Source organism: Oryzias melastigma, linkage group LG20 (assembly GCF_002922805.2).
Source record: "Oryzias melastigma strain HK-1 linkage group LG20, ASM292280v2, whole genome shotgun sequence".
NCBI lineage: Eukaryota > Metazoa > Chordata > Actinopteri > Beloniformes > Adrianichthyidae > Oryzias > Oryzias melastigma.
The window spans coordinates 9,330,975-9,358,787 of NC_050531.1; the positions used below are offsets into that span (position 1 = coordinate 9,330,975).

Sequence of the window (27,813 nt, forward strand, 5' to 3'; positions counted from 1 at the left end):
TCATGTTATTGTTCGCCTGGGGCCCCCAAACTGCTAAGTCCGGCACTGCTTATGGATCAAGTTTTCAATTTCCACAACTGCCAAAATGCCCAAAAGTTTAATGTTGAATTTTTCAGCAGTTAATTTGTTTTAACTTTGTTTTCTTCATGAAACACTTCATCATTTTGTGCTGCTATTCTATAACTTAACCGTCATTTACAGAAACCAAAGCTCGTCTCTCTAAGTTGTAGCTCGAGTCAACAAGTTACCTCGGCAGACACATTGTTACTTTATTATAAACATTCAGCGTATCTGGACTTTTCTTTTGCTTTTTTAACTGTGTAAAAGGTGAAAGCAAAGATCCTCCAGGTTTATTTTTAACTTAGTTCCAGAACACAAAGTAATTCTTTGAAACATGTTGTAGAAAAGTAAACAAGCCCTCACAGTCTGATCTTTACCCCACACAAATGCTTGGGTTTTTATTTTTTTCGCCACCACATGCTGTCGTAAACGCCTTACCTTGTCCATCAGAGTGTTTTGCCACATCCGGAAGACGCCCAGGTAGCTTTTTTCCCTCGCCGAGAAAGACGTGAAGAAGTACTGATGGATGCAAAGAAAAAAGTTGATTCTGTGTTGATTAAATGCAAATATATATATATATATATTCTTAAGGTTATACCTTCTCCGTGTTCGTGCAGATCTGGATAGCATTAGGGATCAGTCGAGCCGTTTTCTCTCGGCTCATGGTTATGATGTCTTTAAGAGTCAGTATTATCTGAGCACAAATAAAAATATTTGTAACAAGAATTTTAGAAAAAAGCAAGCAGCGTATCAAACAGAAGGGATGATAATATCAATATTTGTAGCAAAAATACCCAATAGGGGAAAAAAATAACTTTCAATGTTGGCCCCTATTTGTGTCCCACATTGTTTTTTGCTGTGTATCTGTGGGATTCCACAGTGTGCTGCTGCTCCTCCTCTGTGCACACACACTCATCACCTTTGTGCCTCGAAACACATTGCTGTAGAAACAGATCCAGTTCTCTGAAAGGTAGAGGCGTCCCTGCAGGAGGATGTCCCTCTGGAGAGCGCACGGATAGTCTGTGAAGAAACACAAAGCAGGTAACTGTCAGAAATGTCAGTACGCTTACTGAAAATTGTTTTTTATTATAGAAATTAAATACTTATTCTTACTAATTTAGTACTTTTTTTAAGGTTCCAAAATGTGTGTTTTTAAGAGTATTTACACAGAACTCTGTGGCTGAACATCAACAAAGCAACACGCTTTTTAATTATTCATTTAGAGAGACTATCTTCACTACTCACCAACTATAAGGATCTCTGTTTCAGGCAGCTCTTTGAACAGCTTCTTAAATTCATCCAACCTCTGTTTGTAGCTCCACATAGGAGGCTGCGGGACTGCAGTAAGCTGACCCTGAGGGTCAAGGATCTGCAAGAAGACATCATAGAACCTGATATTAGATTTTCAATTTTTGTCTTAAAACAGAACCAAAAACAAAGCTGTATTCAGTTAGAGTCATTCTGACCAGATGTTGTTCCCCCATTTAAAGCAATGAAACTGAGTTTATGCTAATGATTTAGATAAAATAATCAAATTTACTATTTTTGTGATCAAACAAATGTAAAATGACTTAACGTTAAGTTTGGTTATCTATATTTAGATTGAGAATCACTCTCTGGCCTTATCTAAAGGACATTAAAATGATTTACTTTATGATAATTTACATTGCACAGATCAAAAGAAACCACACAAAAAAATACATCACATATACAAGATTAGGAATCATGAAACCGCCTAGATTGAGTCGAGACAAGTTTGAAGTCTGATGAAGATTACCTCCTCCTCAGAGCTCCATTTGGTGTCCGGGGATTCCGTTTCATCTGCAACATCATCACTTCCCATCCCTGACCGGTTGGTCACCTGGTCCATCGGCTCTGCTGTGCTGCAGGTTAAAGAAATGATCATTTTTCTTTAAAAAGCTACAAATACATTATTTTAAAGAGTTCAATCAATATAATTCGGCACCCCTTCAAAGTCGAGAGGCTCACATTTTTCTTCAACTCAGACTAGTGTGGACCTGCATCAGCATGGCCAAGATCTTAGCTTACACTGTTTACAGGATGGTTGGAATTAGATCCTGTGTTTGCCGGCCAAAAATGGCTGTATTTTACCATCAATCAAAGCGTAATCTAAATAGTTATGTTCGGCTGAAAACGTGAGAGACCTTCTTATAAAATGTTTGTCCTTGCTCTCTATATTTTTTTCTTAAATCAAGTCAACTTTTCTTTTTAAAAACATAAAAATAATTATGCAGCATTTTACTTTTAAAAGTATGAAGGATGAAGTGTTTTACTTTGAGAAGGAATGACAATAATCTGCAGGAATGTCGCTTAGTGTTTCCACATGGAAGATCAAACCGAGAGTTTCATGTGGAGATTTTTTTTGTCAAAACATTTTTTTGAATGAGAAAAAATAAAATAAAACTAGAAATCGGTTTAGGAACTTGAAGAGCTTGATTTTAAACTCTTGCAGTGCTACTTCTTAAGGCATGAAAGATCACAATGGTTTCAGCAAAGGAACTGGTTTGACTGGAGAGCTAAATTAGGATGTCAGGTCAAACCACCTCACGCCAGCACTAATGTTTTTTATGCATTTTATTTAAACAATAATATTAATTTAGTTTGCTAAAACATTGAGTTTCATGATAAGAGCCATCAATCAAACACCAATCTGATCAGCTGCGCGCTAAAAAGGCAACTTTTACGCACGGACGCGTAATCTCCCCATCCTCTCTTGTCCGATGTAAAGTTATCAGGCACTCACCCTTCACGGAGAGGACCCAGGGTGTCTTTTGTGTGTCCCACAGTAAAGATAAAAGCAGATTGAAGGCCCAAAGCTCTTGTTCCAGGAGACAGCCCTGACGCTCAGCTGAGGAGTTGGCGCACTCTTCTGCCGCCTTTATTGTCGCAGGTGCTCGACATCCGGTAGGGGAAACATACCTGTTGGGAGGTGTCACTACATTGATGACGCTTTCATCGAAAATGATCCATACCTGGCAGCCGTGAACAGGATGTGGAGATGAAAAATAGTTTTCTGTACTATATTTCTATATTTGAGCGCACAAGAAAAGCGAAAATCACGTTTTTTTTGTATAAAAGGTAATAAAATAGGAGTTTTTAAAAGGTTAAATATAAAGATGCATACTTACATTTTTTTTTATGAAAGTAATTACCAAAAATCAGGCTTTTATTTTGAAGGGACAGAATGAAAACCAAAAGAACCGGATGCTTCAGTGCAGGAGGACCAGTTCAACAGCATTAAGAAGCACAATGAGGTTAAGAAAACAAACGTGTTTTTTTTTCTTCCAGTTTTTTTATTTTTTGGGAGTAACATGATGAAACAGTTGGACAGCGAAAGCGTCAAGAGTTTGACTCTTATACATTCACACAGCGAACTGCACAACACCGCACAGCATGAAACACAACCATAAAAACAAACAGAAAGCCTCTACATCAAAATGCTGGCAATAAATAGACTGATCTTAGTAAATTTATAATCAATACTCTTCTGTACAGATGGGTTGTGAATTACAATACATCAACTGAACAATCCTCTTTAGGAAGAGCAACACGGCTGCACACACGAATCATGTAAACAGAGGAAGGAACGAAGGGGCCGATGACATCCATCTGTCTCACACACGCACACACACGATTGGTGACCATGCAGAGGATTGAGAGGGCAGCAAAAAAATGAATACAGTACATCTTTCTCTTTTCCCTCCACATTATTTTTTTACACACTCGCACAATCACTCAGGGGAGCACATAGAGAATACATGGAATGTGATCCTGCACTGGAGGGAGACGAGAGATGGAAAGTGAAAGGAAGTGGAGGTCTATTCCTCCAGGGTACGGAAGCCGTTCTGCATGTCCTCCAGCAGCTGGGCGTAATCCGCCTTTATTTTGGCCTCGCCGTCCTTCATCGGGTCCTGAAAACACAGAAATATGGTTTATGTGAGTAAAAAAACAGCGGAAAAGACTAATATACATATAGGGTATGTCCAAATTCTTTCACTACTCACGATATAGTGTGTTTGCTATCTTTAAGTGCCGTCTACAATTCCAAAATCGATTTCCCTAAAAATTTCCCAGAAGTCTTTGCGATAAAGTAGTGTGCATCAATGCTCACTATACAATTCATTGAGGTCAAACAATTTTTGTGAAAAAAAAAAAACAAGTTTAAATTTAATTTTTCAATAAACCATCCACATTTACATCATCAAAACACAATGGAATTACAAATAGATGTGATAAAATGTTTGTATTGAAATCTGTGACGTCATATTTGGCATATAAAACAAAACTAAAGAAAAGTAGGGGGGTTTGGTGTCCAAATTGCTTTTAAAATCTAGGGCACTGCAATATATAGTTTTTTTTCAGTAGTTAGGGATTAGGGTGGGGATTTGGACATAACCTTAGTTTAAATATTTGAGAAAAAATAAACTGTTTGAAAGGTTTTCAACCAATGATTTTGGTGTTTTTATTATGTTATTGTAGGATATTTTCTCAAGATGGACGTATATTTAAGAATTTAAGATCAAAACTGCATTTCTGAGTATTTATTTGGTCAAATTGTGTTAGATCGGATGGAAAGCCGCAGTTTGAAACAGCTCAGGCTTGTAGGGCTGGATGATACTGAGGATTTACGTATCAATCCGATACCAACACCAATTTGAGATGGATACTATCAATATTTTGGATCGATCCTCCCAACACTACAGGCATGTGCAGCAACTGCCACTCTAAATCCTCTACTTCAGACAGATAGATCCATTAACGTCTTTGTTTTCCTCTTTCGATCTGGCTCAGAACTATACGGCTGGATATTGCTCTCTTTTTTTTTTTTTTTGCTACGCTAATGGGCTTGTGAGGTGCTATAAGCTAGCAGAAGACAGTGTAAACAAAGGCATGATGGGATACATGCGCAGGCTTACACCCTGCCCACAACTTAGAGGAAAATTTCTGATGAGCTCCTGCTGCTCTGCAGAAAATGTCTTTTAAAAATGACACAGGACTTTTAAATTTTAGCTAAAAACTGCATAATAATACTTAAGACCCCTGAGAACAGTTTTGCAAAAATAATTAAATAAAAGTGAAGTGGGATTTTAAAGAAATTGGCCCGAAAAACTAGCTAAAACTTCGTAAACATTTTTTTTCTAAATCCAGATTTGAGGATAAATAAATATTTTCCTCTCAGCTACGTTCTTTCTAGACAATCCCAAATGGAAGCTCCAGTCCGCCCCTTAATGTCAATGTTTCCAAACATACCTTGAATTTCATTGAGCTGATCCTGTAAAGGATTTCTCCCATGTGCTCTCTGATCATGGCCCAGGTGATCTTATTATCACTCTGAGCTGTGGTCTCCACTGCATGCCGTGCCATGTCATAAAAGGCTATCATGTTGGAGAGTATGCCCACTGTCTTGTAGAAAGGGCAAAACCTGAAAAAGAAGAAAAAAATAGACCATAAAATATTTTTGTTGGATGAATTCCTCTAAAATATACACATATGGACTTTCTCCAACTATCAATTAGCTAGATTCTGACTAATAAATGATTAGTCAGCTGTAATCTACCTGTCATACGGAGTGTAACCGTTCTGCTGCAGGAAGTCGTCTTTAATCAACTTTGCCACCTCCAGAGTGATTTTATCCGTTTCTGCTAATGAAGCCTGTCAGGGTGATAATTATAGGTCTAGAAAATGTGTGATTTAAAAAAAAAATCTTTTATTAGGATGATTGTGTCCAACTTGCCTTTCCCACAAGCTGCACGATCTCAGCCAGGTCCTCTTCCTCCTGAAGGATCTCCTTCGACTTGGTACGCAGGGGCACAAACTCAGGGAAGTGCTTGTCGTAATACTCGTCCAGAGCCCGGGTGTATTTACTGTAGCTGATCAGCCAGTTGACAGAAGGGAAGTGCTTCCTCTGAGCCAGTTTTTTATCCAGACCCCAGAAGACCTGAGAGAAAGACGATATTAGGTACAAACTAAACTAAAGTTAAAGGGGAAATCTGAGCGGGAACTTTACCTGGACAATCCCGAGTGTGGCTGAGGTAACTGGGTCAGAGAAGTCACCGCCAGGAGGCGAAACACTGGAAATAAAATGGTTTTATTGTGAAGAAGAAGAAAAAGAAGTGAGATGTAAAGTCTCCCTCTAGTGGCAGGAAGTGGAACTTACGCTCCTACGATGCTGACACTTCCCTCCCTTTCAGGGTTTCCCAGACATTTCACTCTTCCTGCACGCTCGTAAAATGAGGCAAGTCGGGCACCCAGGTAGGCAGGATAACCGCTGTCTGTGTGCAGAATAAATATGTGATTAGAAAGATTTCAGAACTCTGTTTTATTTTGATCTAAAAAAAAAAAAATTAAAAAATGAGATTAAAAGATGAAGATTTCAGTAATATCAGTGTGGCTCCTTCAGGACGCAACTCAAGAACTATTTTTGCCAACAATTTTGGCAGAAAATGTAGTTTTACAATCCCCCTAAATTTTTAATGTATTTAAAACTGTGATATAATCTATATACCATATAACACAAATTTTTGCAGTGAAGTTGTTACAAATGCTTACTCACCAGCCGGCATTTCAGCCAAACGGCCGGAAATCTCCCTAAGAGCCTCGGCCCAACGGGAAGTGGAGTCAGCCATCATGCTCACGTTGTATCCCATGTCTCTGAAATACTCGGATAGTGTGATTCCTGCCAAAAAAAAGACAATTTGATGATGAGACTGAGATTAGCAAAATGATCTATAAAGGTTGATTCAGTGCACCTCACCTGTATAGATGGAGGCCTCTCTGGCAGCGACTGGCATGTTGGAGGTATTAGCCACCAACGCCGTTCTCTTCATGATGCTCTCAATCTTTCCATCCACTTCCATTGTCAGCTGATGAGGGAAAAACGGCCGTCAGTAGATGCAAACTCAAGTTCAGCAAACTTCTGGAAGGAAACTCACCTCCGGGAAGTCTCGCAGTACTTCAGACATTTCATTTCCACGCTCTCCGCAGCCCACGTAGATGATGACGTCACTGTTCGAGTACTTGGACAGCGACTGGGAAATGACGGTCTTCCCGCAGCCGAAAGCTCCAGGGATGGCGGTGGTTCCTCCTTGCACGCAGCTGATCACAGACAAAAGGGAAAAATATGGCTGCTTTGTTTTTGGAAAGTTTTTAGGGGAAAGGGAGGACGCGGAACTCACGGGAAAAGGGCATCCAGAACTCTTTGTCCAGTCAGCAGCGGGTGATTGGCAGGCAGCTTCTCCGTGACAGGTCGCACCTGTCTGACAGGCCACACCTGCACCATGGTGAACTTCTCCTTCACGCCCTCAAACTCCAGCTCCATCACCACGTCCTGACAGGAAAGGGCAGCGCGTCAGCACAGAACAACAGCTGTCCGGCCGCAGCTGGAGGCCGTCACACTCACGTTGACGTCGTAGTTTCCAGGCGGAGCCACGTAGGTCACTGTGCCTCGGTTCTTCGGAGGGAGCATGATTTTGTGCTTTATGAGCGAGTTTTCAAACACCATCCCATAGATGTCTCCTCCTGTGATGTGACTGCCGACCTAATGAGAAAAACAATCATTAAAAAAATGAAACTAAATCAAAAAAACGACGAGGATTAACGCTCGTCTCGTACTCGCAGGCTCTTGCTGGGAGAAAATTCCCACTTGGAGTCTCGGTTGAGGGCTCCAATGTTCACTCCTCTGGGGATGTAAATGCTCTGTGTGATGTCGTTGATGTCCTTCAGGGGTCGCTGGATACCGTCAAAAATGGACCCCATGATTCCCGGACCCAGCTCTACAGAGAGAGGTTTTCCGGTTCGGAGCACGGGGTCTCCCACCGATACACCAGCTGAAGCAGCAATCAGGAAAACGGATTCACAACTGTTCGTAGTGTATGAGCGTCTGCAGCAAAAATAAGGGATTTTCTATGTCTAAGCATTAAAACTGTCCTTCAGCGGGGATCATGTAAGCAGTCTTTTCCAAAGTAAGGATACACGTCTCCTCGTAGACCTGAATGGTGGCCATGTCGCCCTCCAGTCTGATGATCTCTCCCACCAGCTCACTGTGGCCGACACGCACTAGCTCGTACATGGCCGCTCCGGCCATGGCTGTGGCTGTCACCACTGGAAACACAAACGGCGAATCAATGCACCAAACTACACTTTTACATGAAAATATTTGCAGCTCATTACAACATTAACATAATTAATAGAGCACTGGAAACACTTTAATTGTAAAGCAGCTAATTTAAGTTAATAGAACTGTTTTTTTTCCTGTTTGGGGAGTAAAAATATATGTTTTTACAGATAATAGAAAGTGAAATAACTGTACATAACAGGCAAACTTTGTTGTATGGAGTACTGTGACATTCATGTGAGCTCTGCTACTGACATTTAACTTACTGGGTTTTCATTGCAATCAGATTCTTCAATCTTTCTTAAAACAATGAAGAAATAAATTTAGACTTTACTGTAGAAAATTCAACACAAATAAAAGCTAAATATAACAGTTTTAACTTAGCCTTGAAAAAAAAAACATTTCTGAATAAATTAACAGCTTTTATTTACATGAAATGTAACACTTTTAGTATTTTTTTCCTTTGAGAAACATAATAAATCCCAAATAAATGGATTCATGAATGTGTTTTTGTGACCTGGTCCAGAAACGCCATGAACGTATCCAAACTGGCTCTCTCTGTCCTCATCCCTGATTTTCGGCAGCTTGGACATGTCCATCTTTGCGGCTTAGCAGTCCAACTGGAAGAAGAGAAGGAAAGAAAATAAAAGTGTGAGGAAATTAGTAAAACATACAAAGACCTGTGATTGATGCTCCAGCTAAATCATAATTCTGCATTTAAAATTTGCTAAATCTAATAGTAAATACCTGCATTGCGTGGCTTTTAAAGCATACCTTAGATAAATTTAAATAAAAGAAAACATTTGTTTAAAACTCATGACCCTGAATTATTGTTTTTTTCTTTAAAATAAAAAAACAGTTTTCTTTACTCCTCATTTTTCAAGGGTAGGCCATCTGTCATTTCATCCTTCAGATTAGCACACATCCAGCTCCACTGAATTAGCATAACAGGAGGCGCCTATTCAAAATATTCATCTATAGCTGCAAGTTGCTTTTCCATTAAACCGTTCCCACCTCTGCTAGGAACCAAAAATATCTCTGTATATGCGCTAGCTAGATGATGGTGTGCAGAAGCTGTGCACACATAGGGGTTAAAAAAGCTCCTGCTGTCATTTATTGTGGGCTATCCCCCATAGAGATGAAGGCACACAGGATGCAGAAGATAAAGAAAATATTGCAACACAATGTATTTTTGCAACCTTCATTTTTATTCTCTGCATGTCCTTTTTTGCCCTTCCTGGAGATGGAGAAATCTTCCTGTTTGCACTGCGCTTAAACAAATATGGCTCCATCTAGTGGCTGAGGGGGGGACTGCAGGAAGCATTTATTTTCTGGGGGGTTTTTAAGTTGTTAAAAATAAAATAAAAATATAATTCACTTTGGGTTTATTTTTCTTTTTTTAATGCACTTTTATGGTGAATTGTTAGAAAATAAAGATTTTTCATAGGCATCTGAGTGATGAAACCAACTTTTGCATCAAATCATATATTTTAAAAAGGCATTTTCGCATATCTATGTTCCAAAAAAGGCTTTTAAAATAATATTAAAGTATAATAATTGAACATTTTATGAAAAAGTATGATAATAACGTAGTGGACAGTTGGTCATATGATCCTAGCACATGACTGAATGGCATAACTCTATCTTTAAGGAAGTGGAAAAGCAGCATGGTGCAAAACTGGGAAGTACAAAAAAATGAGTGTGTATGTGGAAAAGGTGGAATAAACATCCCACCTGACCACAGAACCAGACTATGAGCCACTAAAGATTATTTCCACAGCAAACAGTTTGCTGTAAAGATCTCTGATGAACTGCCTCTCACTCTGTTCGAAAAATCAAAATAAAAAAGGGGAACGAGTTTGTGTATCCGCCAGAGCACTTTCAATATAACTGGAGGTTCTTAATCTGGTTTGAGAGGTAACAGATGTTCTGAGGACAAAAACAGGCTCCGAAATGTTGCATGGTCGTGAGACGACCACGCAAACCCCCATGACGGGGTGATGTTAACTGCAGACCCCATGAACCCAGATAAGACTGCAGATCGGTAATGTTGTTTTTAAAAGCAAACCCTTTAATGTCATTAAAGAAGATATAACGACAGACGAGTGATTGGTCGGCATTAAGATAGCTACGGATTTGTACCTATACACTGGTGTTAGAGCTAAGAGATTTCTTCGACATTGAAAAACTAGCTAGCTTAAAACTGAATTATTATTGCTAAATCGCGCGTATGTCAGAATTTCTTGATCCTATTCAGCTTAGAAAATGTCAGCTAGCTGGGAAGGGAATTCAGTTTCGTGAAAACGACTGTTCATTCGGCCTGGTTCAGAAACTGCAATCATTTTTGCCGCAACAAGAAAGCTACACGGTTTCATTTCTAGATCGAGAGCAAATCTCTGTTAAAAACAACAAAATATGGCGGGATGAGAAATATCCCTACCGTCTGGTCGTGATGTGTCCGTTCCCTGTCTTTCCTCGAACGAGAAACGCAAGATTCTGCGGTGCGTGACAGGAGGCTGAGGTCAGCTGACTTCATTCACTCGCGCCGCTTCAGTTTTACTGCGGGGCCCTTGCAACCGCCGCCATTTTGGGTCTACCCAAAAAAGATCGTTGCTTGGTCAGAGGTAGGGACGTATCACACCAGAGCTGTTTTTTTTCTCCAGATAACATGACATTTGAACCCACTTGACGTTGTATATCCATGAGTCTGTTTTCCCCCGCAGTTTGTAAGTATGGTACTTTTTACAAAATATTGTGATTTTTTTTTATTTTGAAAAAAGAAAAGAAAATGTTTCTGCAATTAAATTAAAACTTGAATTTAACACTCACTCTTAAAATATAGAATAAAATTAATAGAAAAGTACAATAACAAATTCAAGTTCTAATAAATAGTAAGATACAACGTTTTAAAGTAAACACATAGGTAGAACTATGAACTGTTTTTTTTAAATCCAATTTAAATGAATGTTTGTGCAAAAAACGTTTGAACCGGAGTGTTTTTTATTGCAACATATGAACTTTGATATAAGCATCAACAATGACAATCTACAGTAAATCAATGCTAGGAAAAGAAACAAACAATAGGACACCGAGCTTAAACGATAAACAAACAAACAATAGGACAGAATGTACAGATAGGATAAAAATTGTCATTTTTTTTTTATATAGAAAGAAATCAAAGACAGAAAGGGGGCTGCAACTGACCTAAAAAATAAAAGTTTTCATATTTACTCAGCAGTTTTGTTTAAAATGATACTATTTAACTAAATGTACTTGAATTTAATGGCAGACACTTAATGACAAAAAACCAAATGGGGTGCCAAAATGGACTTATAAACTTAGTAATAAACAAGTGGTGAGAGCAGACTCAATTATTAATGGCAGAAGTAGATAAAAAAGAAAAAAAACTGAAGTAGAATTAAAGAACAATCTGACAATAAAATAAAATAAAAAAAATAGCAAAGAGTGAGAATAAACCTCACATCCTTGTAGAATTTTAAAAATATTAGCTTTATATTATTGCATTTTTATTGGAGGGTTGGAAATATGATTAAATACTAATATTTAAATGTTCATTGATGTAATTCATCAAACAAATGTCAGTAAATATTAACAATTATCAATTATAGTCCTGAGTTTTGTCTTACGGGTTCGACTTGTGTAACCCTTGCCAAAATAACGTTAATTGTGCTTAGTTTTGTCGGTTTAAGTCAGGTTTAAGTATGGTCTTATTGAATAATTAACCTAAATAATCGCTCAGGCTTATTGGGATATCTACGTATTCTCAGAAATGCATCTATGGTGAGGAAAAGGAACTATGATCCTGAAAGTCAAGATTCAGGTAAAATTTTTAGTTCGCAAAATAGTCGTTGTGCGCATGCGGGGGTCAGAGTTGACGCTGACAATCGTGGTAGAAGTGTGGCGGTTAAGCTAACTTTAATTGCCGCAACTAGCTACATGTGGAGAGTAAAACGGGAGACATCCCGAATCCCAACTCTTTTAAAATTCATAGCTTATAACTGACTGAACGATAGAACTTACTCGAAAATAGGGGACACATTTGTTTAAAATGAAAGGGTGAGTGTAATATTTTAGGTCACAAAAATGTAGCTTAGCACGAGTAAAGTTTCTTGACTGTTTTTTTTATACTGGGGATAAGAGGAGGGGACGACGGGGCTAGTTATTGTGCCAAGCAACTTTTGTTTTCTTATTTAGCTAAAAACAGAAATATTTAGGATTTTTTTTGTTCCAGAACAACCTTGTCAGTAATGTTACTTTCGTTCGTCGCCGCTTTCGGCTCATTTTGGGTGGCTTATTAGCTAAGCTAACAAGCTAGCTGCTAGTAGGGAGCTGAGTCAGTAAACCCAGTTTAGCTAACCTAAGAATATATATCAAGGATATTTGGTTATGCTTGTGAATATCATCAATTTAAGACCCTCGATTATCATGATAGTGGTTAAATACGCTACATTAATTATTTTCTCGTGTTTGTGCTTTGTGTCAAAAGTTGCTAGTACAACCGTAACAGCAACTTTAGAGTTAGTCTGAAACTGGATCTGTCAAAGTACCGCCGCCAGTTATGCTTCACGTTTTAACTTGAATGCAGCAGCATGCTCTGCGTTTTTGAATATAGTGCATCTTCATAAGTTCTCAATTTTCATGCAGTTAGTAGTATTACGCTTTTGTAACATCAGATGAGAGTTCACAGACGTTAATGTACATAGTTGTAAATGCAACCCACGTGCCCATCAGCTGTTTCTGGACACTTGGTCGTCCTATTTATACTTCTTGAAACGACACAAAAAGGTCAAGTTTACTTTTGTGTTCTTGTAATGTAATTTTGAAGCTGATTTTAACTAATCTTGGTAAGACGTGTATTGAAAGTACACCTTAAGTTTATTTTTTTAGGTTTAAAATAATATTTCAAAACATTGTCTTTTGTAAATATTTTTTAGATTTCACAGCAATGAATAATTACTGGACTTTTATGAGAAATACAATTCTTTTGATTCATTTTTTTTTACTATTATAGACTAGTACTGTCTTGTTTTTTTTTTTGCTTTTTTGTTTACTTTTGTTTAAATAAAACAAAATCTACTTGGATTATGATTAATAAATTGTCTATTAATGCCAAAATATTGTATGACAAATGGGAAAATAATTAATGTAGAGGGATTTCTTTTTTAGAGTCTAGCTGTTACACAAATAAATGTAAACATCTATAGAAATATGGCTGTCAAAGAAGATAATCTCAATCAATATTTTTTTTCTTCACTTCAAATCCAGTATTTACATATTTTTTTGGTAGCAAAAAATGTATCTGGTTTGCTTTTTTTTTTTTACTACGAAGCTAAAAAAGTAATGCACATATTTAGTATTCATTTGATCAAATGGTAGAGTTCAAATCATTTTTATGCTGTTTTTTTTTTAACTTTGCATAGGTTAAAAATTGGAATTATTAAAAATAATTAAGTTTAAGGAAGTGAGTAAATTATAGCATTTTATAATTAAAAATAATTTGACTTTGATTTGATTTTATCATAATATATATTGTTTGTTCCTCAATTTCTAAATAGAGTAACTTGTAAACTAACTTATTCAGTTGGTCTCATTTAGTATGTTATTTAGTAGGTTTGCCTGTTTGTCAGTGATTTGACCGTTTTGCTCTTGTTCCAGTAGCCGGATCGAGTTGGGAGACGTTACGCCTCACAACATTAAGCAGTTGAAACGACTGAACCAAGTCATCTTTCCTGTCAGCTACAACGACAAGTTTTACAAAGATGTACTGGAGGTTGGAGAGCTTGCAAAGCTAGGTAAGAGATGACCTATGTGACTTAACATGCACTGAGATCTTAAAACAACATGAAGTCATTGGTTAAGATCATGTGAAACATGATGCAACTAAAATAGGGGACACTAAGATTTTCAAAATGCACAACTGAAATATCCAACAATAAATAATTAGAAAAGATAAAGAAAAACTATTAATTAGCAATCAGCTAAAACAGCATACAGGTTGATTTCAAAGATGGCTGCAGAGCCATACACCCTTTGAAAAGCAGCACTGTGTTTAACATCCTGCATAACATTTATGCCTAGAAATGAAAGCACAGATGTTATGAGTTTAAGAGTGCAAGCAGTTAATTGATTTCTTAAAGGGAATATTCTCAAGAATCTGTGTGTAGTTAAGACAGCTCAACAGTTTGTTCCAACATCCCAGAAACGATGAGAGATGAGAATATTGAAGAGAGGATGATGGAAAGACAAAAAGTAAATATATAAAAAAGCAGAAATGCCCAAAGTGAGAAGGAGAGACAGACTAAACTCTCCAGCCAGTTTATGAAATTTGGCAGCGTCGGTCTCCACAAGAAAATATGGTGTTAAAAACGAGTAAGAGCCAAATTTACCACAGCTGTTAAGATAAAACTAAGCAAAAAACAATCCAGTTTAGCAAACATTTGTTTAAAACAACCAACCAGACATCATTTTTTCTCCAAACCTAGTAAAGAGATCAATCCCCCTAAAATTACTAACTAATTAACTAACAAAAGTGCTTTTCTTCTCAAAAGACATCTTTATACCTTCAGGTAAAAATAGAGAAACGAAAAGTTCTGTTGATAATTTAATGTGTGGATTATTTAACCCTTTTAACACCAGAGATGTTACTGGCGACACCTAAAAAAAACACATTCTCTTTGACCGTTTTTGCAATCAATGTAAATCAGATGATTCTGATGTGGAGAAAAGCAGTTTTTGATATCAGCTTTGCATCGATATGCAGCACTTTGTTTTGCATATTGGTGCAAAGTCCATTTTCTCCACAACAAAATCAGCTGGTTTTAGTTGATTGTAAAAGTACTACTATAAAGTGTTGCATGGAATTACATTTATTGGATGGAAGAGTTATGGTATGCATCTCTGGTGCAAAGGGGTTAAGGAAAGCAGTTCCTTTCTGTTTGAGCTGTCTTAAGGATGTTTTTTTTTGTTTTTTGTTTTTTTTCCTTGCAGCATACTTTAACGACATTGCAGTTGGGGCTGTGTGCTGCAGAGTGGATCACTCTCAGAACCAGAAAAGACTGTACATCATGACACTTGGATGTCTAGCCCCCTACCGTAGACTTGGAATCGGTAAACTTTTAAATGCGAGAAAATAGATTCTAGTGGAATTTAGTGATGTCTTGCTAACAATATGTTGCTCTTTTTTGACGCAGGTACAAAGATGCTGAATCATGTGCTAAACATATGCGAGAAGGATGGCACTTTTGACAACATTTACCTGTAAGTAAAAGCATTTAGTTAATTTATTTTTTTTATGATTTTTTGCATGTTAGTTTTTCATGAAATTGTTTTGTCCTAGTATTCATTTGATTTTTTCTTATTTGCTGAGAATTAACTATTTTTTTCTCTCTTCTTCCTTCTTCCACAGTCACGTGCAAATCAGCAATGAATCAGCCATTGACTTTTACCAGAAGTTTGGCTTTGAGATCATCGAGACAAAAAAGAATTACTACAAAAGGATAGAGCCAGCAGATGCCCATGTGTTGCAGAAGAGCCTGCGCTCCCCATGTGCACCACCCAGTGGAGAGCTTCAGAAGGCCGAGTAGGGGCACAAGATTGTGAAAGACCCAAATGTGCCCTCCAGCACAGAAACAGAACTGTGACAAAAGCCCCACCGTCAACACATTTAAACGTTTCTTCAAAGGACACAAAAAGACAAATTTTGACGATAAAAAAATTGCTGCATTCTGTTTCAAAGGCAACTTCTGTTTATTTTACCTCTCCCCTTTCTCATAGAGAATTATAAATTCCAACAAGCTCGGTATCCTAAATTACCCCCAACGGCAAAGGCCAAAACCAGGCAGTTGTAGATGAAATGGAGGATAAGAATGTGATGTGTAAAACCATACTGTTTTGTGTTGAGTAGTTTTTATGCAGGTGAAGCTTAAAAAGGACATATCTACAATGAAAGTATATTTTAAGGGGTGAAAATGTTTAAAAGACCTGCTCTGAAAGACCTAGTCATAGCTGACCAGCTTGGAGTGGTAACTCGAATTTTTCCCTGGATCAAACAAGTTTATCTGATTTGAGTTTGGCAAGTTTGTTGATATGTCTGCAGGGGAGGACAACAAATGTCTCCGGAGTATTGACATAAATGAGATGGAACGGTTTTTTGGAGGTGATACGTTGTCACCATCTAGTTTTTCAGATTACATTTTTGGTCTGTTAATTTAATGCCCGTCAACTGTTGTTTTTATTTTTCACATTGGGAAGGAAAAGGGTTTCGAGGTTCTCCTGGGTGCACTATTAACTCACTGATGGAACAACATTTTAGTTAGGATCGACAATTTCTAAATGCATTATTTTGATTAGCGAGTAATGTCTCAAAAGGAAACGATTGGCTAATCAGATTGGATTTAGGCTTTTGGAGTGGTTATTTACCAAGTGTGCTTGTGAAAACCTCCTAAACCAAGAGTTTAGAAAGAAAATTTTAACCACCTTTGGTGTACATGTAGCCATTTTGCAAAAAAAAAAAAGTTTTTGGTTAATGTTTTGGTTATATTCACAAAACCCCTCTTTGAAGATCATCTGAAACAATTGGAATTTGGTGACATTTCTCACAGGTGTTACCCAGAGGAAGCTCCGACCCTCTGCATGCAAGGAGAGACGTCCTCTCCACTGTAGTATACAGCATGTTTTCTTTTCTTTGACAAATTTTATCTTTTTCTGGAGCTCTATATTGTAAGACTTTTTAACGTCTAAATAAATTACTATTTGCAGTATGTTGTGTTTTGTCTCGGTTTATTTTATGTACATACGAAATTATTTGCCACTTCTTGTTAAAAATTTAAAATTACGTTTATAATCTCATAGCTTGAAGGTGCATTTGTCGTAAACACCCATAGACTGTGTTCCAACCAGTTGCTGTCTTCTGATTGGCTGCGACCTGAAATTCAAGAATCCTATTGGCTAATATCTGCTCAAAGCCCACCCCTTTTAGCACGGATTTAGATTGTTTTGAGAGATGAGTTGAGGGCTCTGCTAGCTAATAGTTAGCTACCAATGTCTAAGTACTTTTTGGACCCAGCATTCATTATAATGCAGAAGCAAAAGGTTAGACAAAAATGCTTTATATTTACAATGTTTTATGAAAGCGTACGCAATCTTTCCCCGGTTTATGTGAATAATAATCAAGTAGTTGATGCTGTGCTAAACTAGCTTTTGGCTAACTCGCTAACAGAAAGCTAGCTTCCTATGTAGGTGCTTAGATTGATAGTTTCTCCCCCTTTAGGCGATGTGTAATTAATGTTTACTATCGACACTATAATGCAAAAGTAAAACCAATTAGTATGAGTGCAATTCCTCTCGTCTGGACAATTATAAACTTTAATTTAGGTTAATTAGCTCATAGTAGCTTTTGCTAGGTTAATGTGCTGTAGCTGTTTAGCATACTAGTCTGTTTATAATCCCACTCGTTTATTTTAGGGATATGTGGGGACTTTTTGTTTGCAGGACGGGTGCAGGAGGGGTTCAAGGTCCAGCTGTTGAATGTGTTGCATGGTCGCTCTTCATGAGGGCAACTGTATAGGACAGGATGCCAGAGATGACCGAAACTCAAACACCTGGTCATAAACCAAAGTAAGAAACGTCTCCTTATGTGTCTTTTACTAAGGTATTATTAGCATTGGATATGAGGCTTGAAAATATGTATTTTCAAAATGAAAATGTTGTTTGTTTGTAGAAGAAAGAAAAACAAAGAATCTCACAATGCAGGTAAAAAACACTCCCTTCTTCAGCTTACATTATTATAGAAAGTCGATTGAATACAAATAAAAATATGTCTATTTGTATTTGTGTTTGCAGATGAGCGGCACAGAAAGGAGAAAATTAATGCAGGTATTAATCGTATTGGAAACCTCTTGCCTTGTTGCCAGTCACTTAAACAGGTAAGAAATGGGCAACTTTGATTATTTTGTGTCAGACTACAATTGAGTAAATGTATAAATAAATGAAGCTTAAAATTCAAATGGTTTTGAATCAGGAGCAGATACAAGTATTCTGTTACAAAATAAAAGCTCATAAGTGTGATGTAGAACCTCCTACGGCAAGCCACAAGCTCCCCACTCCGCTACATGAGATGCATCCCCTTGTAGACAAATAGATCTACATACATTTTCGTTTCCTCGTCTGAGCTGGCATCTGGCTCAAAACTGTACAGTTGGATAACGTTGAAAGTGCTTTCTATTTTTGATGCTCTAGTAATGTTAGGTTGGGGTTCTGAGGGGCTGTAAGCTAGCAGGAGAACATATACGCAGATGGATGATGGGGAAAGGGGCAAGCTTACTCCATGCCAACTGTCCCGCCCAGAACTTGGAGGCAAATTTCTAATAAACTACTACAGAAACTATGTCCTGGAAAATTACACAAGTTTTTTTTTTAATTTTTGGCTAAAAACGGCATAATCATAATTTAAAAAAAATTGGGAACACTTTTAAAATAGATCAAACGATTATCCAAATGGTACTTTAACAACCAAATTCTTAATTTATTATAGAAAACTTGTTTTCATAAATAACTTTTTCTTTCATCTACAGAGTAAGAACATGATATTGGATCAAGCATTTCGCTACATCACCGAACTGAAGAAGCAGAATGATGCTATGCTACTGGAAGGTGGAGATAAAGCCCAAGGTATAGTTTTAATATAGACCACATGGTTTATACTTGTTTTTTTATATATATAATTTAATAGTTATACTTTTCTTCTAAAGGATTTAATATGGTCAGTTTTATAAAGAGGCTGCGTAATTATTATAACATCAGCCACTATTATTTTTTTTTGTGACTAGAAATGTTAGGGAGGTATTTTCATAACACTTTTTTTAAAGATAATATACAATTTTAAAAATAAGATACATTTCTATAACTTCAGTTGTAGCCAGGATGTTACATTTTGTATTGATTGATGATGCCTGTTTGTGCAGCGGAAGAGATTCGTCGACTAAGGCGTCAGTTGGAAGAACTGAGGAAGAAGAGCGCTCACTACATCGACCTCCTCAAAGCTCATGATATAAATTTTTTAGAGGACCCTACTATTCACTGGAAAGGCAAGCAGCGCTGTGTCAAACTGACAAAAGTGACCCCCACTCACAAGCTTCATAAGGGGATTGTTGTCTATTCCAATGGCAACGCGATGTGCCCATCAGGAAAACAGGCTGGTCTTAGAAAGCAACCGTCTGAAACATTAATTGTACAGCCAGCGGTCGAGGCCAGATTGAGGGTTAATGGAACTCTGCTGCAAGTTGATGCATCTTCTTCCACTCCTGCACTTCTGCCTGGATCAGCTGCCACACCCACTCAGTCTACACCGGGTTTGAGAGTGATAGAGCAATGTGTGGTAGAAGCAGCAACTGGAGGTCCAACTCTACCACCTTCTGTGTCTTACATCACTCTCCAGATCCCCGCTGCCACCACGGCTCTGCCGCAGCAAACACAGCCCGCTGCCCTTCAGACTCTCTCTATAGCAGCTACGTCTGCCTCTCAGCTTTCCATTGAAAGCCCTGCACTGCTTACACCCTTGCAGACAGTTACTTCAGAGGTTTGCTCTTCAGCAGCACAGGACGCTTGCATCAGGACTGTAAGCTACTCTGCTGTTCCAAGCAGCCAGGCTCTTCTTAGGACAGGCGCTGCAGGCAGCACCCAGACTACATGGACGACATTGCAGATGGCGGGGAACACAGTGCAACCAGTCTGTCAGAGTCTAACATTTCCAGAGGTCAGTGCTAACACCAAGGCTGTCCAGCAGGTGACTGCATGTCCAGCAAGTGGCAATCCATCCGTTCATCCCGTTCAGATTCAAATGCAGCGACATGTACCCATTACAGCTCACCCTCAAGCACAGTCTTTCCCAAAAACAACACAATCACAAGCAGCAGTTCTAAACCAGGTGCAGTCTCAGTCTGTTCTAGCTCCCCAACCTCAATGTGCCCTTCTTCCCCAGTCAGCCATAGTACCACAGCCAGCAGTGATCGCTCATCCAGCTGTTGTGTCACAGGTCCAGCCTACTGTTCTTCAACCAGCTTCAGTCGTCCCCCATCCTCCAGCAACTCTTATACCGCAACCACAGCCTCTCCCTCAACCAACCTTGGTGCAACAGCCACAAGCCACAGTTCTCCCTCTTCTCCAAACCATGCAGGTGCTGCAGGTCAACCCTTCAGGATCACCAGCATCTCGAGTAACAGCTTCTCAAAATGCAAACAACGCAAGTGTTGTAATCCTGCAGCAGGCAGGTGCATGTCCTGCCCAGCCAGTCCTGAGAGACGACTTGAACAATCAGACGCCATGTCAGCACATTGTTATTATCCAAGCACCTAATCAGGCTCCATCTGGAACCCAGAATCCTCAAATTGGCATTGCACCGGCTGCTGTACCTGCTGTGTCCACTCAAACATCCACAGTCTGCACTTCTGTGTCTACCAATACCTTACCAAGCGTCGGAGGCAAGCAGCTTGTGCACATTCTGCCTCGTCCCGCCCAGCCTCAAGTCACCCAGCCTTCCTCTTCTCTGCCTGTTTCTACAACCCCACAGACTTTCACTGTGAATGGTCAGGTATTTGCCCTGCAGCCTATGAAGTCTTCTGACAAAGTTAGCTCCCAGAGTGGGCAAGGTACCCTCCAACTAGTCCAGCCAACCACCACTGAGGAACCAACTACTAATGTGGCTCTTAAAAGTTTAGGTGCCCTAAGCAGTCTCAACCAGAGCATCTCTCAGGGTCTTCCTCTTAGCATTTCTAGCCAAAGCAGTTGTCAACTTCCATCTACTCCGTTAGAAGTAGTGCAGCAGAAGCAACAACCAAAGCCTCTTGCTGCAGCACCAAGTTCTGGATCTGCACTTCAACAGCCTCCCCAAAAGCTACAAGTTCCTTGTGTGAAGACAGTCACACCAGGGATTGTGGATAATTCCCCGAAGCGTCCTGGAAAGAGACTTCATACGGCTTTAAGTACAAAGAGAGCAACAGCTAAAAGGACTAAACCTATTAGAAGAAAAGAGCTTAATCAGGTACAGCCATGTGTCATAGGAGAGACCCAAACGGCTCAGGTTGCAAAACCTGAAGTCATACAGTCCACTGCTATCAAAGTAATTGACAATTTACCATCATCTACAACAGTTTCCACAACTGGTAGTAGCAGGGAAGCAACATCTAGTGCTCAAAACACAATGGTGTGCAGTTCATCAGAAAATGAACTGCAAAAAACATTGAGCCCATCTCCACATGATAAAAGTTCTGTCACTTTATCTCAGAGTGACTCAACATTTACTCAAACAGACACCAGTACCAGCAGAACTACTGCTACAACTGTTAGTACAACATTAGTCAGAACTTCAGGAAGCGAGACTTTGGCTGTTCAGAGTGTAACACTTGCAAGTTCTACCGTTAACTTGACTGCAACCAAACCGTCTGTTGTAGACAGTAAACAGGTCACTGCCAGTGCAGCAGTTTGCACATTACAGCATCAGTCAGCTACCACCCCGTCTGTTTCTAAGCAAAGCAGTTTAGTAGATACTTCTGCTGCTGCCAGTGCAGTTGGGTACACGTCTGCCGCAGATTCTGTCACAAGTTTGACTCCTGTGTCTACGAGTGGTCTTACAGCTTCTATTTCTCCAAATCCAACTACACGAACAGCGTATTCATGTCCATCTCAAGCATCTAAAGTCCCTGAACCAGTCACATGTGCTAAACCTAGATCTCAGCCCACCACTTTGCCCTCTGTGTCCACAGCATTGTCATCATCTGCCTCATTGTGTTCTGCTGCCCAAAGCTCTGTCACAACCTCAACATCAAATTCAGAGTTTAGGAAAAGGACCACCGCCCCAAGAGTTCCATTACAACAAGTTGAGGAGACTCTGCCCACCCCATCTTCATGCCGACCTGCTGAAGTGAAGCCACCGCTGGCCAATAGAAGTGAAAGAGAAGCTCTCGAAGGAAGACATTCCTCTACTGTAGAGAAAGACGTTTTGGTTCCAGTGACATCTGCCGTTGCTAAGAAAGACTTTCCCCTGTCGGAACAGCTGTACACTAACTTGGATGAACAGGCTATTGAACATCCCATGGCATCAAATAGACAGACAGATTCTCCCTTGTCCACGGGTTCAGCCGGTGGCAGAGTATTCTCTGTGGCATCAATGCTCCCCCAGGGCCACAGTCTTGGTGGTTCAACAAGCTCCTTTGGTCCATTTACATTCACTTCTGAGCAGGCTGAGATGCTGGCTTTGGCCATATTAGAACAGGACAACTCTGGGAAGAGGACTAGTGGATGCTCTGGGGACAACACCTCTTCCACTACCCCCACCACAGTCTCATGGGATCCAACTAAAACTCCATCAACATCTACTAGTAAAGAACAGGGTGCAATTGAGCAGCAGACTAAAGCAATTAAATCCATGGATCCAGTAACAGTTAAACCTGTTTCTGACATGTCTGTCAGAGGACAGATCGTAGAGGGGGCTGTCGGCGTGCCAAATGGTGGTAGACATCCACAGAATGTGACATACTCTCAGTCGCAATCTCTCTCTCAAAGCCAGACCCATAGTTCATCCCAGAGTGAAACAGGAGCCAGTCTTAGTATTAACAATCTGATCAGATCCAGCCATCAGGGTTATCCTGGTTCCCCTAGTATTCTTGGCCATCAGGGCTCTGTCTCTTCTCCAATGGCAACCTCTGCTCACATATCCCAACCCATAAACAACGCCATATCACCATGTTCAGGAGCTGCCCAAGACATTGAGTACAAGAAAAATACTTTAATGAGAGCACAACCTGGAGTGGGCATGGTCGATCGACAAGTAAAGATTATATCAAAGCGGCCGGCCCAAGAAGAGGTCATGTTAAACACTGGGAAAAGGCCAAAGCCTTGCCCTCCACCTGGTAATACCGTAAATCACATTGATGGGAAAGCACCAGACCACAGTCAGATGATGGTCCAGCTGCCATCCACTTCAGCTGCTGTCACGCCGAGGATTATTTCGGAAAGTGGAGGCCCTCATTTCTCCTCAAATCCATTCACAAGTCCGTCAGTTCGTCCTACGGACGGCCACTGTCCCCCCCAAGCATCTGCTGAGCAGAACCAGTCAGTTCTCCACGTGCCTCAGAGTCACCCACAGCATACCGGAAACCAGCCGAGTCAACACCTGGGAGGAAGTTTATACATGAAACAGCAGCATGAACAGCAAAGACACCATCTGTATCATTTGCAGCACCAGCTGACACAGCCAGACCCTGCACAGCGCCTCTCACTACACCAGAGGGCGCTCCAGCAACAAGAGCAGCAGCAGCATGTCCAGAAGAAGCGGGGAATCGTCCGGGGTAATCAAACCGGCTCACCGGCTGGTCTGCAGCAGCAGAAGCAGCATCACCTGGAAAAGTCTGGAGTCCCTCAGCACTCGCATCAACAACAGATTCAGCATCAACAGCACACGCAGCAGCAGCCACAGCAACTGCAACAGCAGTCACACCAACAGTCACAACAGCACCAACAACCCACCCAACACCAACAGCCTCCCCAACACCAGCAGCACCAGCCGCAGGCGCACCAACAACCTCCTCAAGCGCAGCATCAGCAGCACCAACAACTGCAGCAGCAGCAGCAGAGCTCTCACTCCAGACACTCACAGCACCTGCAGCAGCAGATCCAGCAGCAGCAGCAGCAACACTTCAGACACCAGGAGAAGAGCTGTGAAGTCCAAGCAGCAGGATCCAGGGGCCACCATAGCAGCCACCTGGCTCAGCAGGACCACCTGAAGGTTGGCTGTTCTTAAAGTACATTTTTAAATGACATTCATCCTTTGAATTGCCCTATAAATATTTATATATTACAAATGAATAAAAATGAAGTTTGGCATCTAAAATGACCTCGATTATAGGATTTGCTTTTGAAACTTATCAGAAATCTTGTGTGACTCGCATATTATTACATTTTACTGGCTGTTTTGTTTTTTTCAAACGTGTGCATCTATCTTGGATGTTCTGTTTATAATTTAATTTTTTTTGCTTTCTCAGCCCGGCCAGGACCATAATGCTTTGCAGAGGATGATGAGTTCCAGGAGCCTGGAGCAGCAGCTCATTTCTTCTCCCAGCAATCCCGTGTCCCGTTCATCTGATCTGGGCTGTGCTTCATCTCGCCAGGAACGCCACCGTGTGTCCAACTACTCTGCTGAGGCTCTCATCGGTAAATCATCCACAAGCGGCGAGCAGCAGCGAATGGCTCTCCATCTTCAACCTGGTCGCAGCAGCGCTCAGGAGCAGCCAGACCTCCGCGGTTACTTGGACACACCCAGAGGGAAGAGCAGCATCCCTCATAACCCTCAGAACCGCCTTCCGTCTGACCATCAAGGGCCCACGGATGTTCAGCGCGTTTCTGAGTGTCCGCCCTTTAAGGTCATGGGGGGTGGAGGAGGAACGCATCAGCTCGGGGGTTTTGAGGCCCAGGTGTCTCGTGGAAATGAAATGGTATCCAAGTCCGTTCCCCCCTCCCAAAGAGGCCCTCAGGGGCAACAGCAAGGGGGCTTCAGGATGAGTGTCGGCCCTTCTGCAGATAGTAGAAATCGTGGGGGGTACACCGGGCCTCATCTCGGGACGCAAGGGATACAAGTTGGAGCGACGGCGCCACGTGAGCAAGAGAGCTGTCATCAGAGCTTTATGCAGAGCCTCTTGTCCCCCCACCTTCCTGAGCAGACCAACCACCAACGAACAGTGCAGTGCTGTCCCCCAGTTAGCATGGAGTACAGCTGTGTGTCGGGGAGCTCTTCAAGAGACATTCAGGCCAAGGCCTCCAGCCCCAGCGTTCCCCACTCTCAGAAGGCTCCAGCTATGCGGCTTGCAGAGGGTCACAAAGGCCACATTCCTCAGGTCAGTGGTAATCTGCATGCTGGACCAGGTGTGCGAGCAGGTGTCCCCCACCCTTCAGCCCCGCACAGCAGCTCTGAACCCGGCCGATCCTCGGCTTCTTCCAGACCGCTCACCGCCGTCAGCCATCACTCTCGTCATATCGCCAGGGACACTCAGTCTACCAAACCCAGACCCGGTGAGCGGCTCCGATCGGGTCCCCTCAGATCCACTAACCCCTTTGAGCCAGAGAGCCACCTCCCTCTGCCTTCTGGGGGTGGGGTGCTGCTGAGTCGTTCTCAATCTGGTGGAGAGGCACGACGCAGCACTATTGTACGTTTTATGCCAGACGGAGCACAGGTTCCCAGCGACAACAATCTAGTCGCTGATCAACATTTAGCACAAAATTTTGGTTTCCCATTCATCTCTGAAGGAGGCATGAATCCTCCACCCCCCATCAATGCAAACTCCACCTTCATCCCTCCTGTCAGCCAGCCAAACACCTCCCGGACACCGTCCCTTCTCCCCGTGGAGCCCCAAAACACTCTACCTTCCTTCTACCCCTCCTATTCTCCAGCCGCTCACCCCAGCCTCTCCAGCGACGTCACTCTGCAGTACTTTCCTAACCAAATGTTTACAAGTCCAAGTGCTGACAAGGGCAGCGCTCCTCCACTCAACAACCGCTTCAGCTCCATCCTCTCCCCACCCCGCCCAGTGGGGTTTGCTCAGGCCAGCTTCCCTTTGCTTCCAGACATCCCCCCCATGCCCATTGCCAATTCTTCCTCCATCACTCCTCACATCTCCAACTTCAGTCTCACCTCTCTGTTTCCTGAAATCGCCTCTGGCATGTCCACCGATGGCTCAGCCATGCCGATGTCTCCTCTGCTGTCTCTGCCCAACACCTCCTCTGCTGATTCCAGCAAGCAGCCCAACCGGCCAGCTCATAATATCAGTCACATTCTGGGCCATGACGGCAGCTCGGCTGTGTGAGACCTGCTTCCGTCAGAAATTGGGTAATTCTAGTAACATTGAAAAAGCAGGTGCACTTAATACAGTTTTTTATTATTAAAAATATTCAGTTTAATGTGACTATGAAACGTAGTTTATTTCTAAGGAGACAAAAAAATATATGTTGAATTGTTGGTTAAACCAACAAGTGATGAAAATGAAGGTTTAGTACTTTTTGGTATCTAGGGTCATTTGAAAGCCTGCTGCACAGTTACTAATGTAAATTTACTAACTTATCAGGTCGTACTGTACAGAATCATTTCCCCCCTAAGAGCTATTTTGTAAATACCAATGTTTCATATGAAATGTGTTAGATTGTGTATCTATTTGTAAATACAAATTTGATTAATAAAGTTTATAAGGAGACCTTTGTATTTTCTTGCAACTGGTGGATTGTTTTTGCTTCAACAACAGGAAAAGTTAATTATTATAAAACAGTAATGACATGTTTTTGCAAGGATTCAAGCAGGGTTTGTATTTTATCACAGCGACACAAAATAAACTGGGAGGAAAAAATTGTATTCTGGAAGATCACATGATTAATAAAACAAGTGTTGACTGATTGTCTTAAAAAAAACATCAAGTTTATAAAAGTTACCTCAAGATTTTTGCAGTGCCAAATAAAAAAAAAACATTTCAATGTAATATCTTAATACAAAAAAAGCAGAAAAATATTTTTAAGGTAGTTCAGAGATTGTTGCATCCAGAAAAGTTCCCTTAAATTGGGTTATGCAAAAAGAAAACTAATTATTGACTTTGCAACTAAATTCTAACAAAAAAGAACATTTCCAAATTTAAAGTTTGCATTTGCATATACGCAGCCTACATATTAGAATAGTTATACAGTAAAAAATAAAATGTACTCATCTAACATTGAGAAAGAAATCACTGTGCTGGCATTAAAACACATTAGTTAATTTTAAATTAATTTAACAGTCTACAGCTTTTATTAGACTTTACACCATATTTGCTAATAAAAAGTCATATTTTCCTTTTTTTCTCACAGAAATATATATTTTGATCTAAAAAATCATGCAGTCTTACGGCAAATCTAACTTTGATTTTCTTACAGGATAAAAAAAATACAAACAATTCAGCTACACGAAATCACCTTTTCACATGTCAAATCCAATCAAATATATATATGTTTTTTTACCATAAGACCAAAGGGTTTTTATTTTAGTTATTTTTTAGAAAAGAAAATAGAAGATTTGAGCTTGCACATCAAGACAACCACTGAAAATTGCCAAAACATAAAATAAAAGTAAAAATAACAGGTCTATTCTTTGTTCTTTCTTTTTAATCTTGTTAAATCAGGTTGCACAAATTGCAATCCAATTATTCATTAAAACCATGGCAGTTACATTGGTATGAGATTACTTAAAGCATAATGAGATTATTTGAGAATGAAAAATCAAGCTTTAAAAACGGATCCGATTAGTTATCCAAACTGTGATGCGAACAAAATTGCTCAAAAAGTAATCCTATTACATGGAGTTTATTTTTACATTCTTTGATTTTGAATTTGAGTGTTAATAAACTTAATAATATGTACCAGCATAAAAATTAACCAGAATTCTATTTCATCACTGACTTTCCTGTTCTGTAGCAGATTTAGAGCAAAGAAAAATTACAACTGGATGAAAATACAGATGATCAGATTGGTCAAAAGAAGACCAGAATAGAATAGAATAGAATAGAATTTTTAATACAGACTCGAGGTCAAAAGGT

At 40.2% G+C, this 27,813-nt stretch overlaps 4 protein-coding genes across 6 annotated transcripts in view; 2 read left to right on the forward strand and 2 right to left on the reverse strand.

Moving 5' to 3' along the window:
* Positions 1-3,006, reverse strand: part of gramd1c (GRAM domain containing 1c) — a 10,921-nt gene extending 7,915 nt beyond the window's left edge. The window contains exons 1-6 of one of the 2 annotated variants that reach the window (XM_024279613.2): positions 2,825-3,006; positions 1,838-1,943; positions 1,306-1,429; positions 980-1,080; positions 659-754; positions 499-579 (exon numbers count right to left, since the gene is read on the reverse strand). In XM_024279613.2, coding sequence (XP_024135381.1) covers positions 499-579; positions 659-754; positions 980-1,080; positions 1,306-1,429; positions 1,838-1,930 — 495 coding nt within the window. In that variant the 5' untranslated portion in view covers positions 1,931-1,943; positions 2,825-3,006. Of the gene's footprint in view, positions 1-498; positions 580-658; positions 755-979; positions 1,081-1,305; positions 1,430-1,837; positions 1,957-2,824 lie in introns of those variants that run through there. The other variant, XM_036217336.1, reaches the window with a different exon arrangement.
* Positions 3,007-3,353: 347 nt separating this feature from the next.
* On the reverse strand, positions 3,354-10,806 carry atp6v1ab (ATPase H+ transporting V1 subunit Ab). The gene is made up of 15 exons (XM_024279943.2): positions 10,635-10,806; positions 8,712-8,814; positions 8,053-8,181; positions 7,693-7,907; positions 7,481-7,618; positions 7,257-7,408; positions 7,014-7,176; positions 6,836-6,944; positions 6,635-6,757; positions 6,239-6,353; positions 6,089-6,152; positions 5,816-6,019; positions 5,639-5,733; positions 5,332-5,503; positions 3,354-3,992 (listed from the first exon to the last, which is right to left on the reverse strand). Exons 2-15 carry the CDS (start codon positions 8,791-8,793, stop codon positions 3,900-3,902), a joined length of 1,854 nt encoding a protein of 617 aa, XP_024135711.1. The 5' UTR covers positions 8,794-8,814; positions 10,635-10,806; the 3' UTR covers positions 3,354-3,899.
* A 1,264-nt stretch (positions 10,807-12,070) lies between these two features.
* Positions 12,071-16,974, forward strand: naa50 (N-alpha-acetyltransferase 50, NatE catalytic subunit). 2 transcript variants are annotated; one of them, XM_024279945.2, is made up of 5 exons: positions 12,071-12,271; positions 13,874-14,007; positions 15,203-15,322; positions 15,406-15,472; positions 15,621-16,974. In XM_024279945.2, exons 1-5 carry the CDS (start codon positions 12,264-12,266, stop codon positions 15,796-15,798), a joined length of 507 nt encoding a protein of 168 aa, XP_024135713.1. In that variant the 5' UTR covers positions 12,071-12,263; the 3' UTR covers positions 15,799-16,974. The 2 variants fall into 2 exon arrangements, with proteins under 2 accessions (XP_024135713.1, XP_024135712.1); XM_024279944.2 differs by having other exon boundaries at positions 12,072-12,271; positions 13,871-14,007.
* A 218-nt stretch (positions 16,975-17,192) lies between these two features.
* LOC112151306 (basic helix-loop-helix domain-containing protein USF3) lies at positions 17,193-26,454 on the forward strand. Its single transcript, XM_024280159.1, has 7 exons — positions 17,193-17,305; positions 17,705-17,830; positions 17,934-17,965; positions 18,056-18,138; positions 18,787-18,883; positions 19,177-23,993; positions 24,250-26,454. Exons 2-7 carry the CDS (start codon positions 17,787-17,789, stop codon positions 26,062-26,064), a joined length of 6,888 nt encoding a protein of 2,295 aa, XP_024135927.1. The 5' UTR covers positions 17,193-17,305; positions 17,705-17,786; the 3' UTR covers positions 26,065-26,454.
* The last annotated feature ends 1,359 nt before the right edge of the window (positions 26,455-27,813 follow it).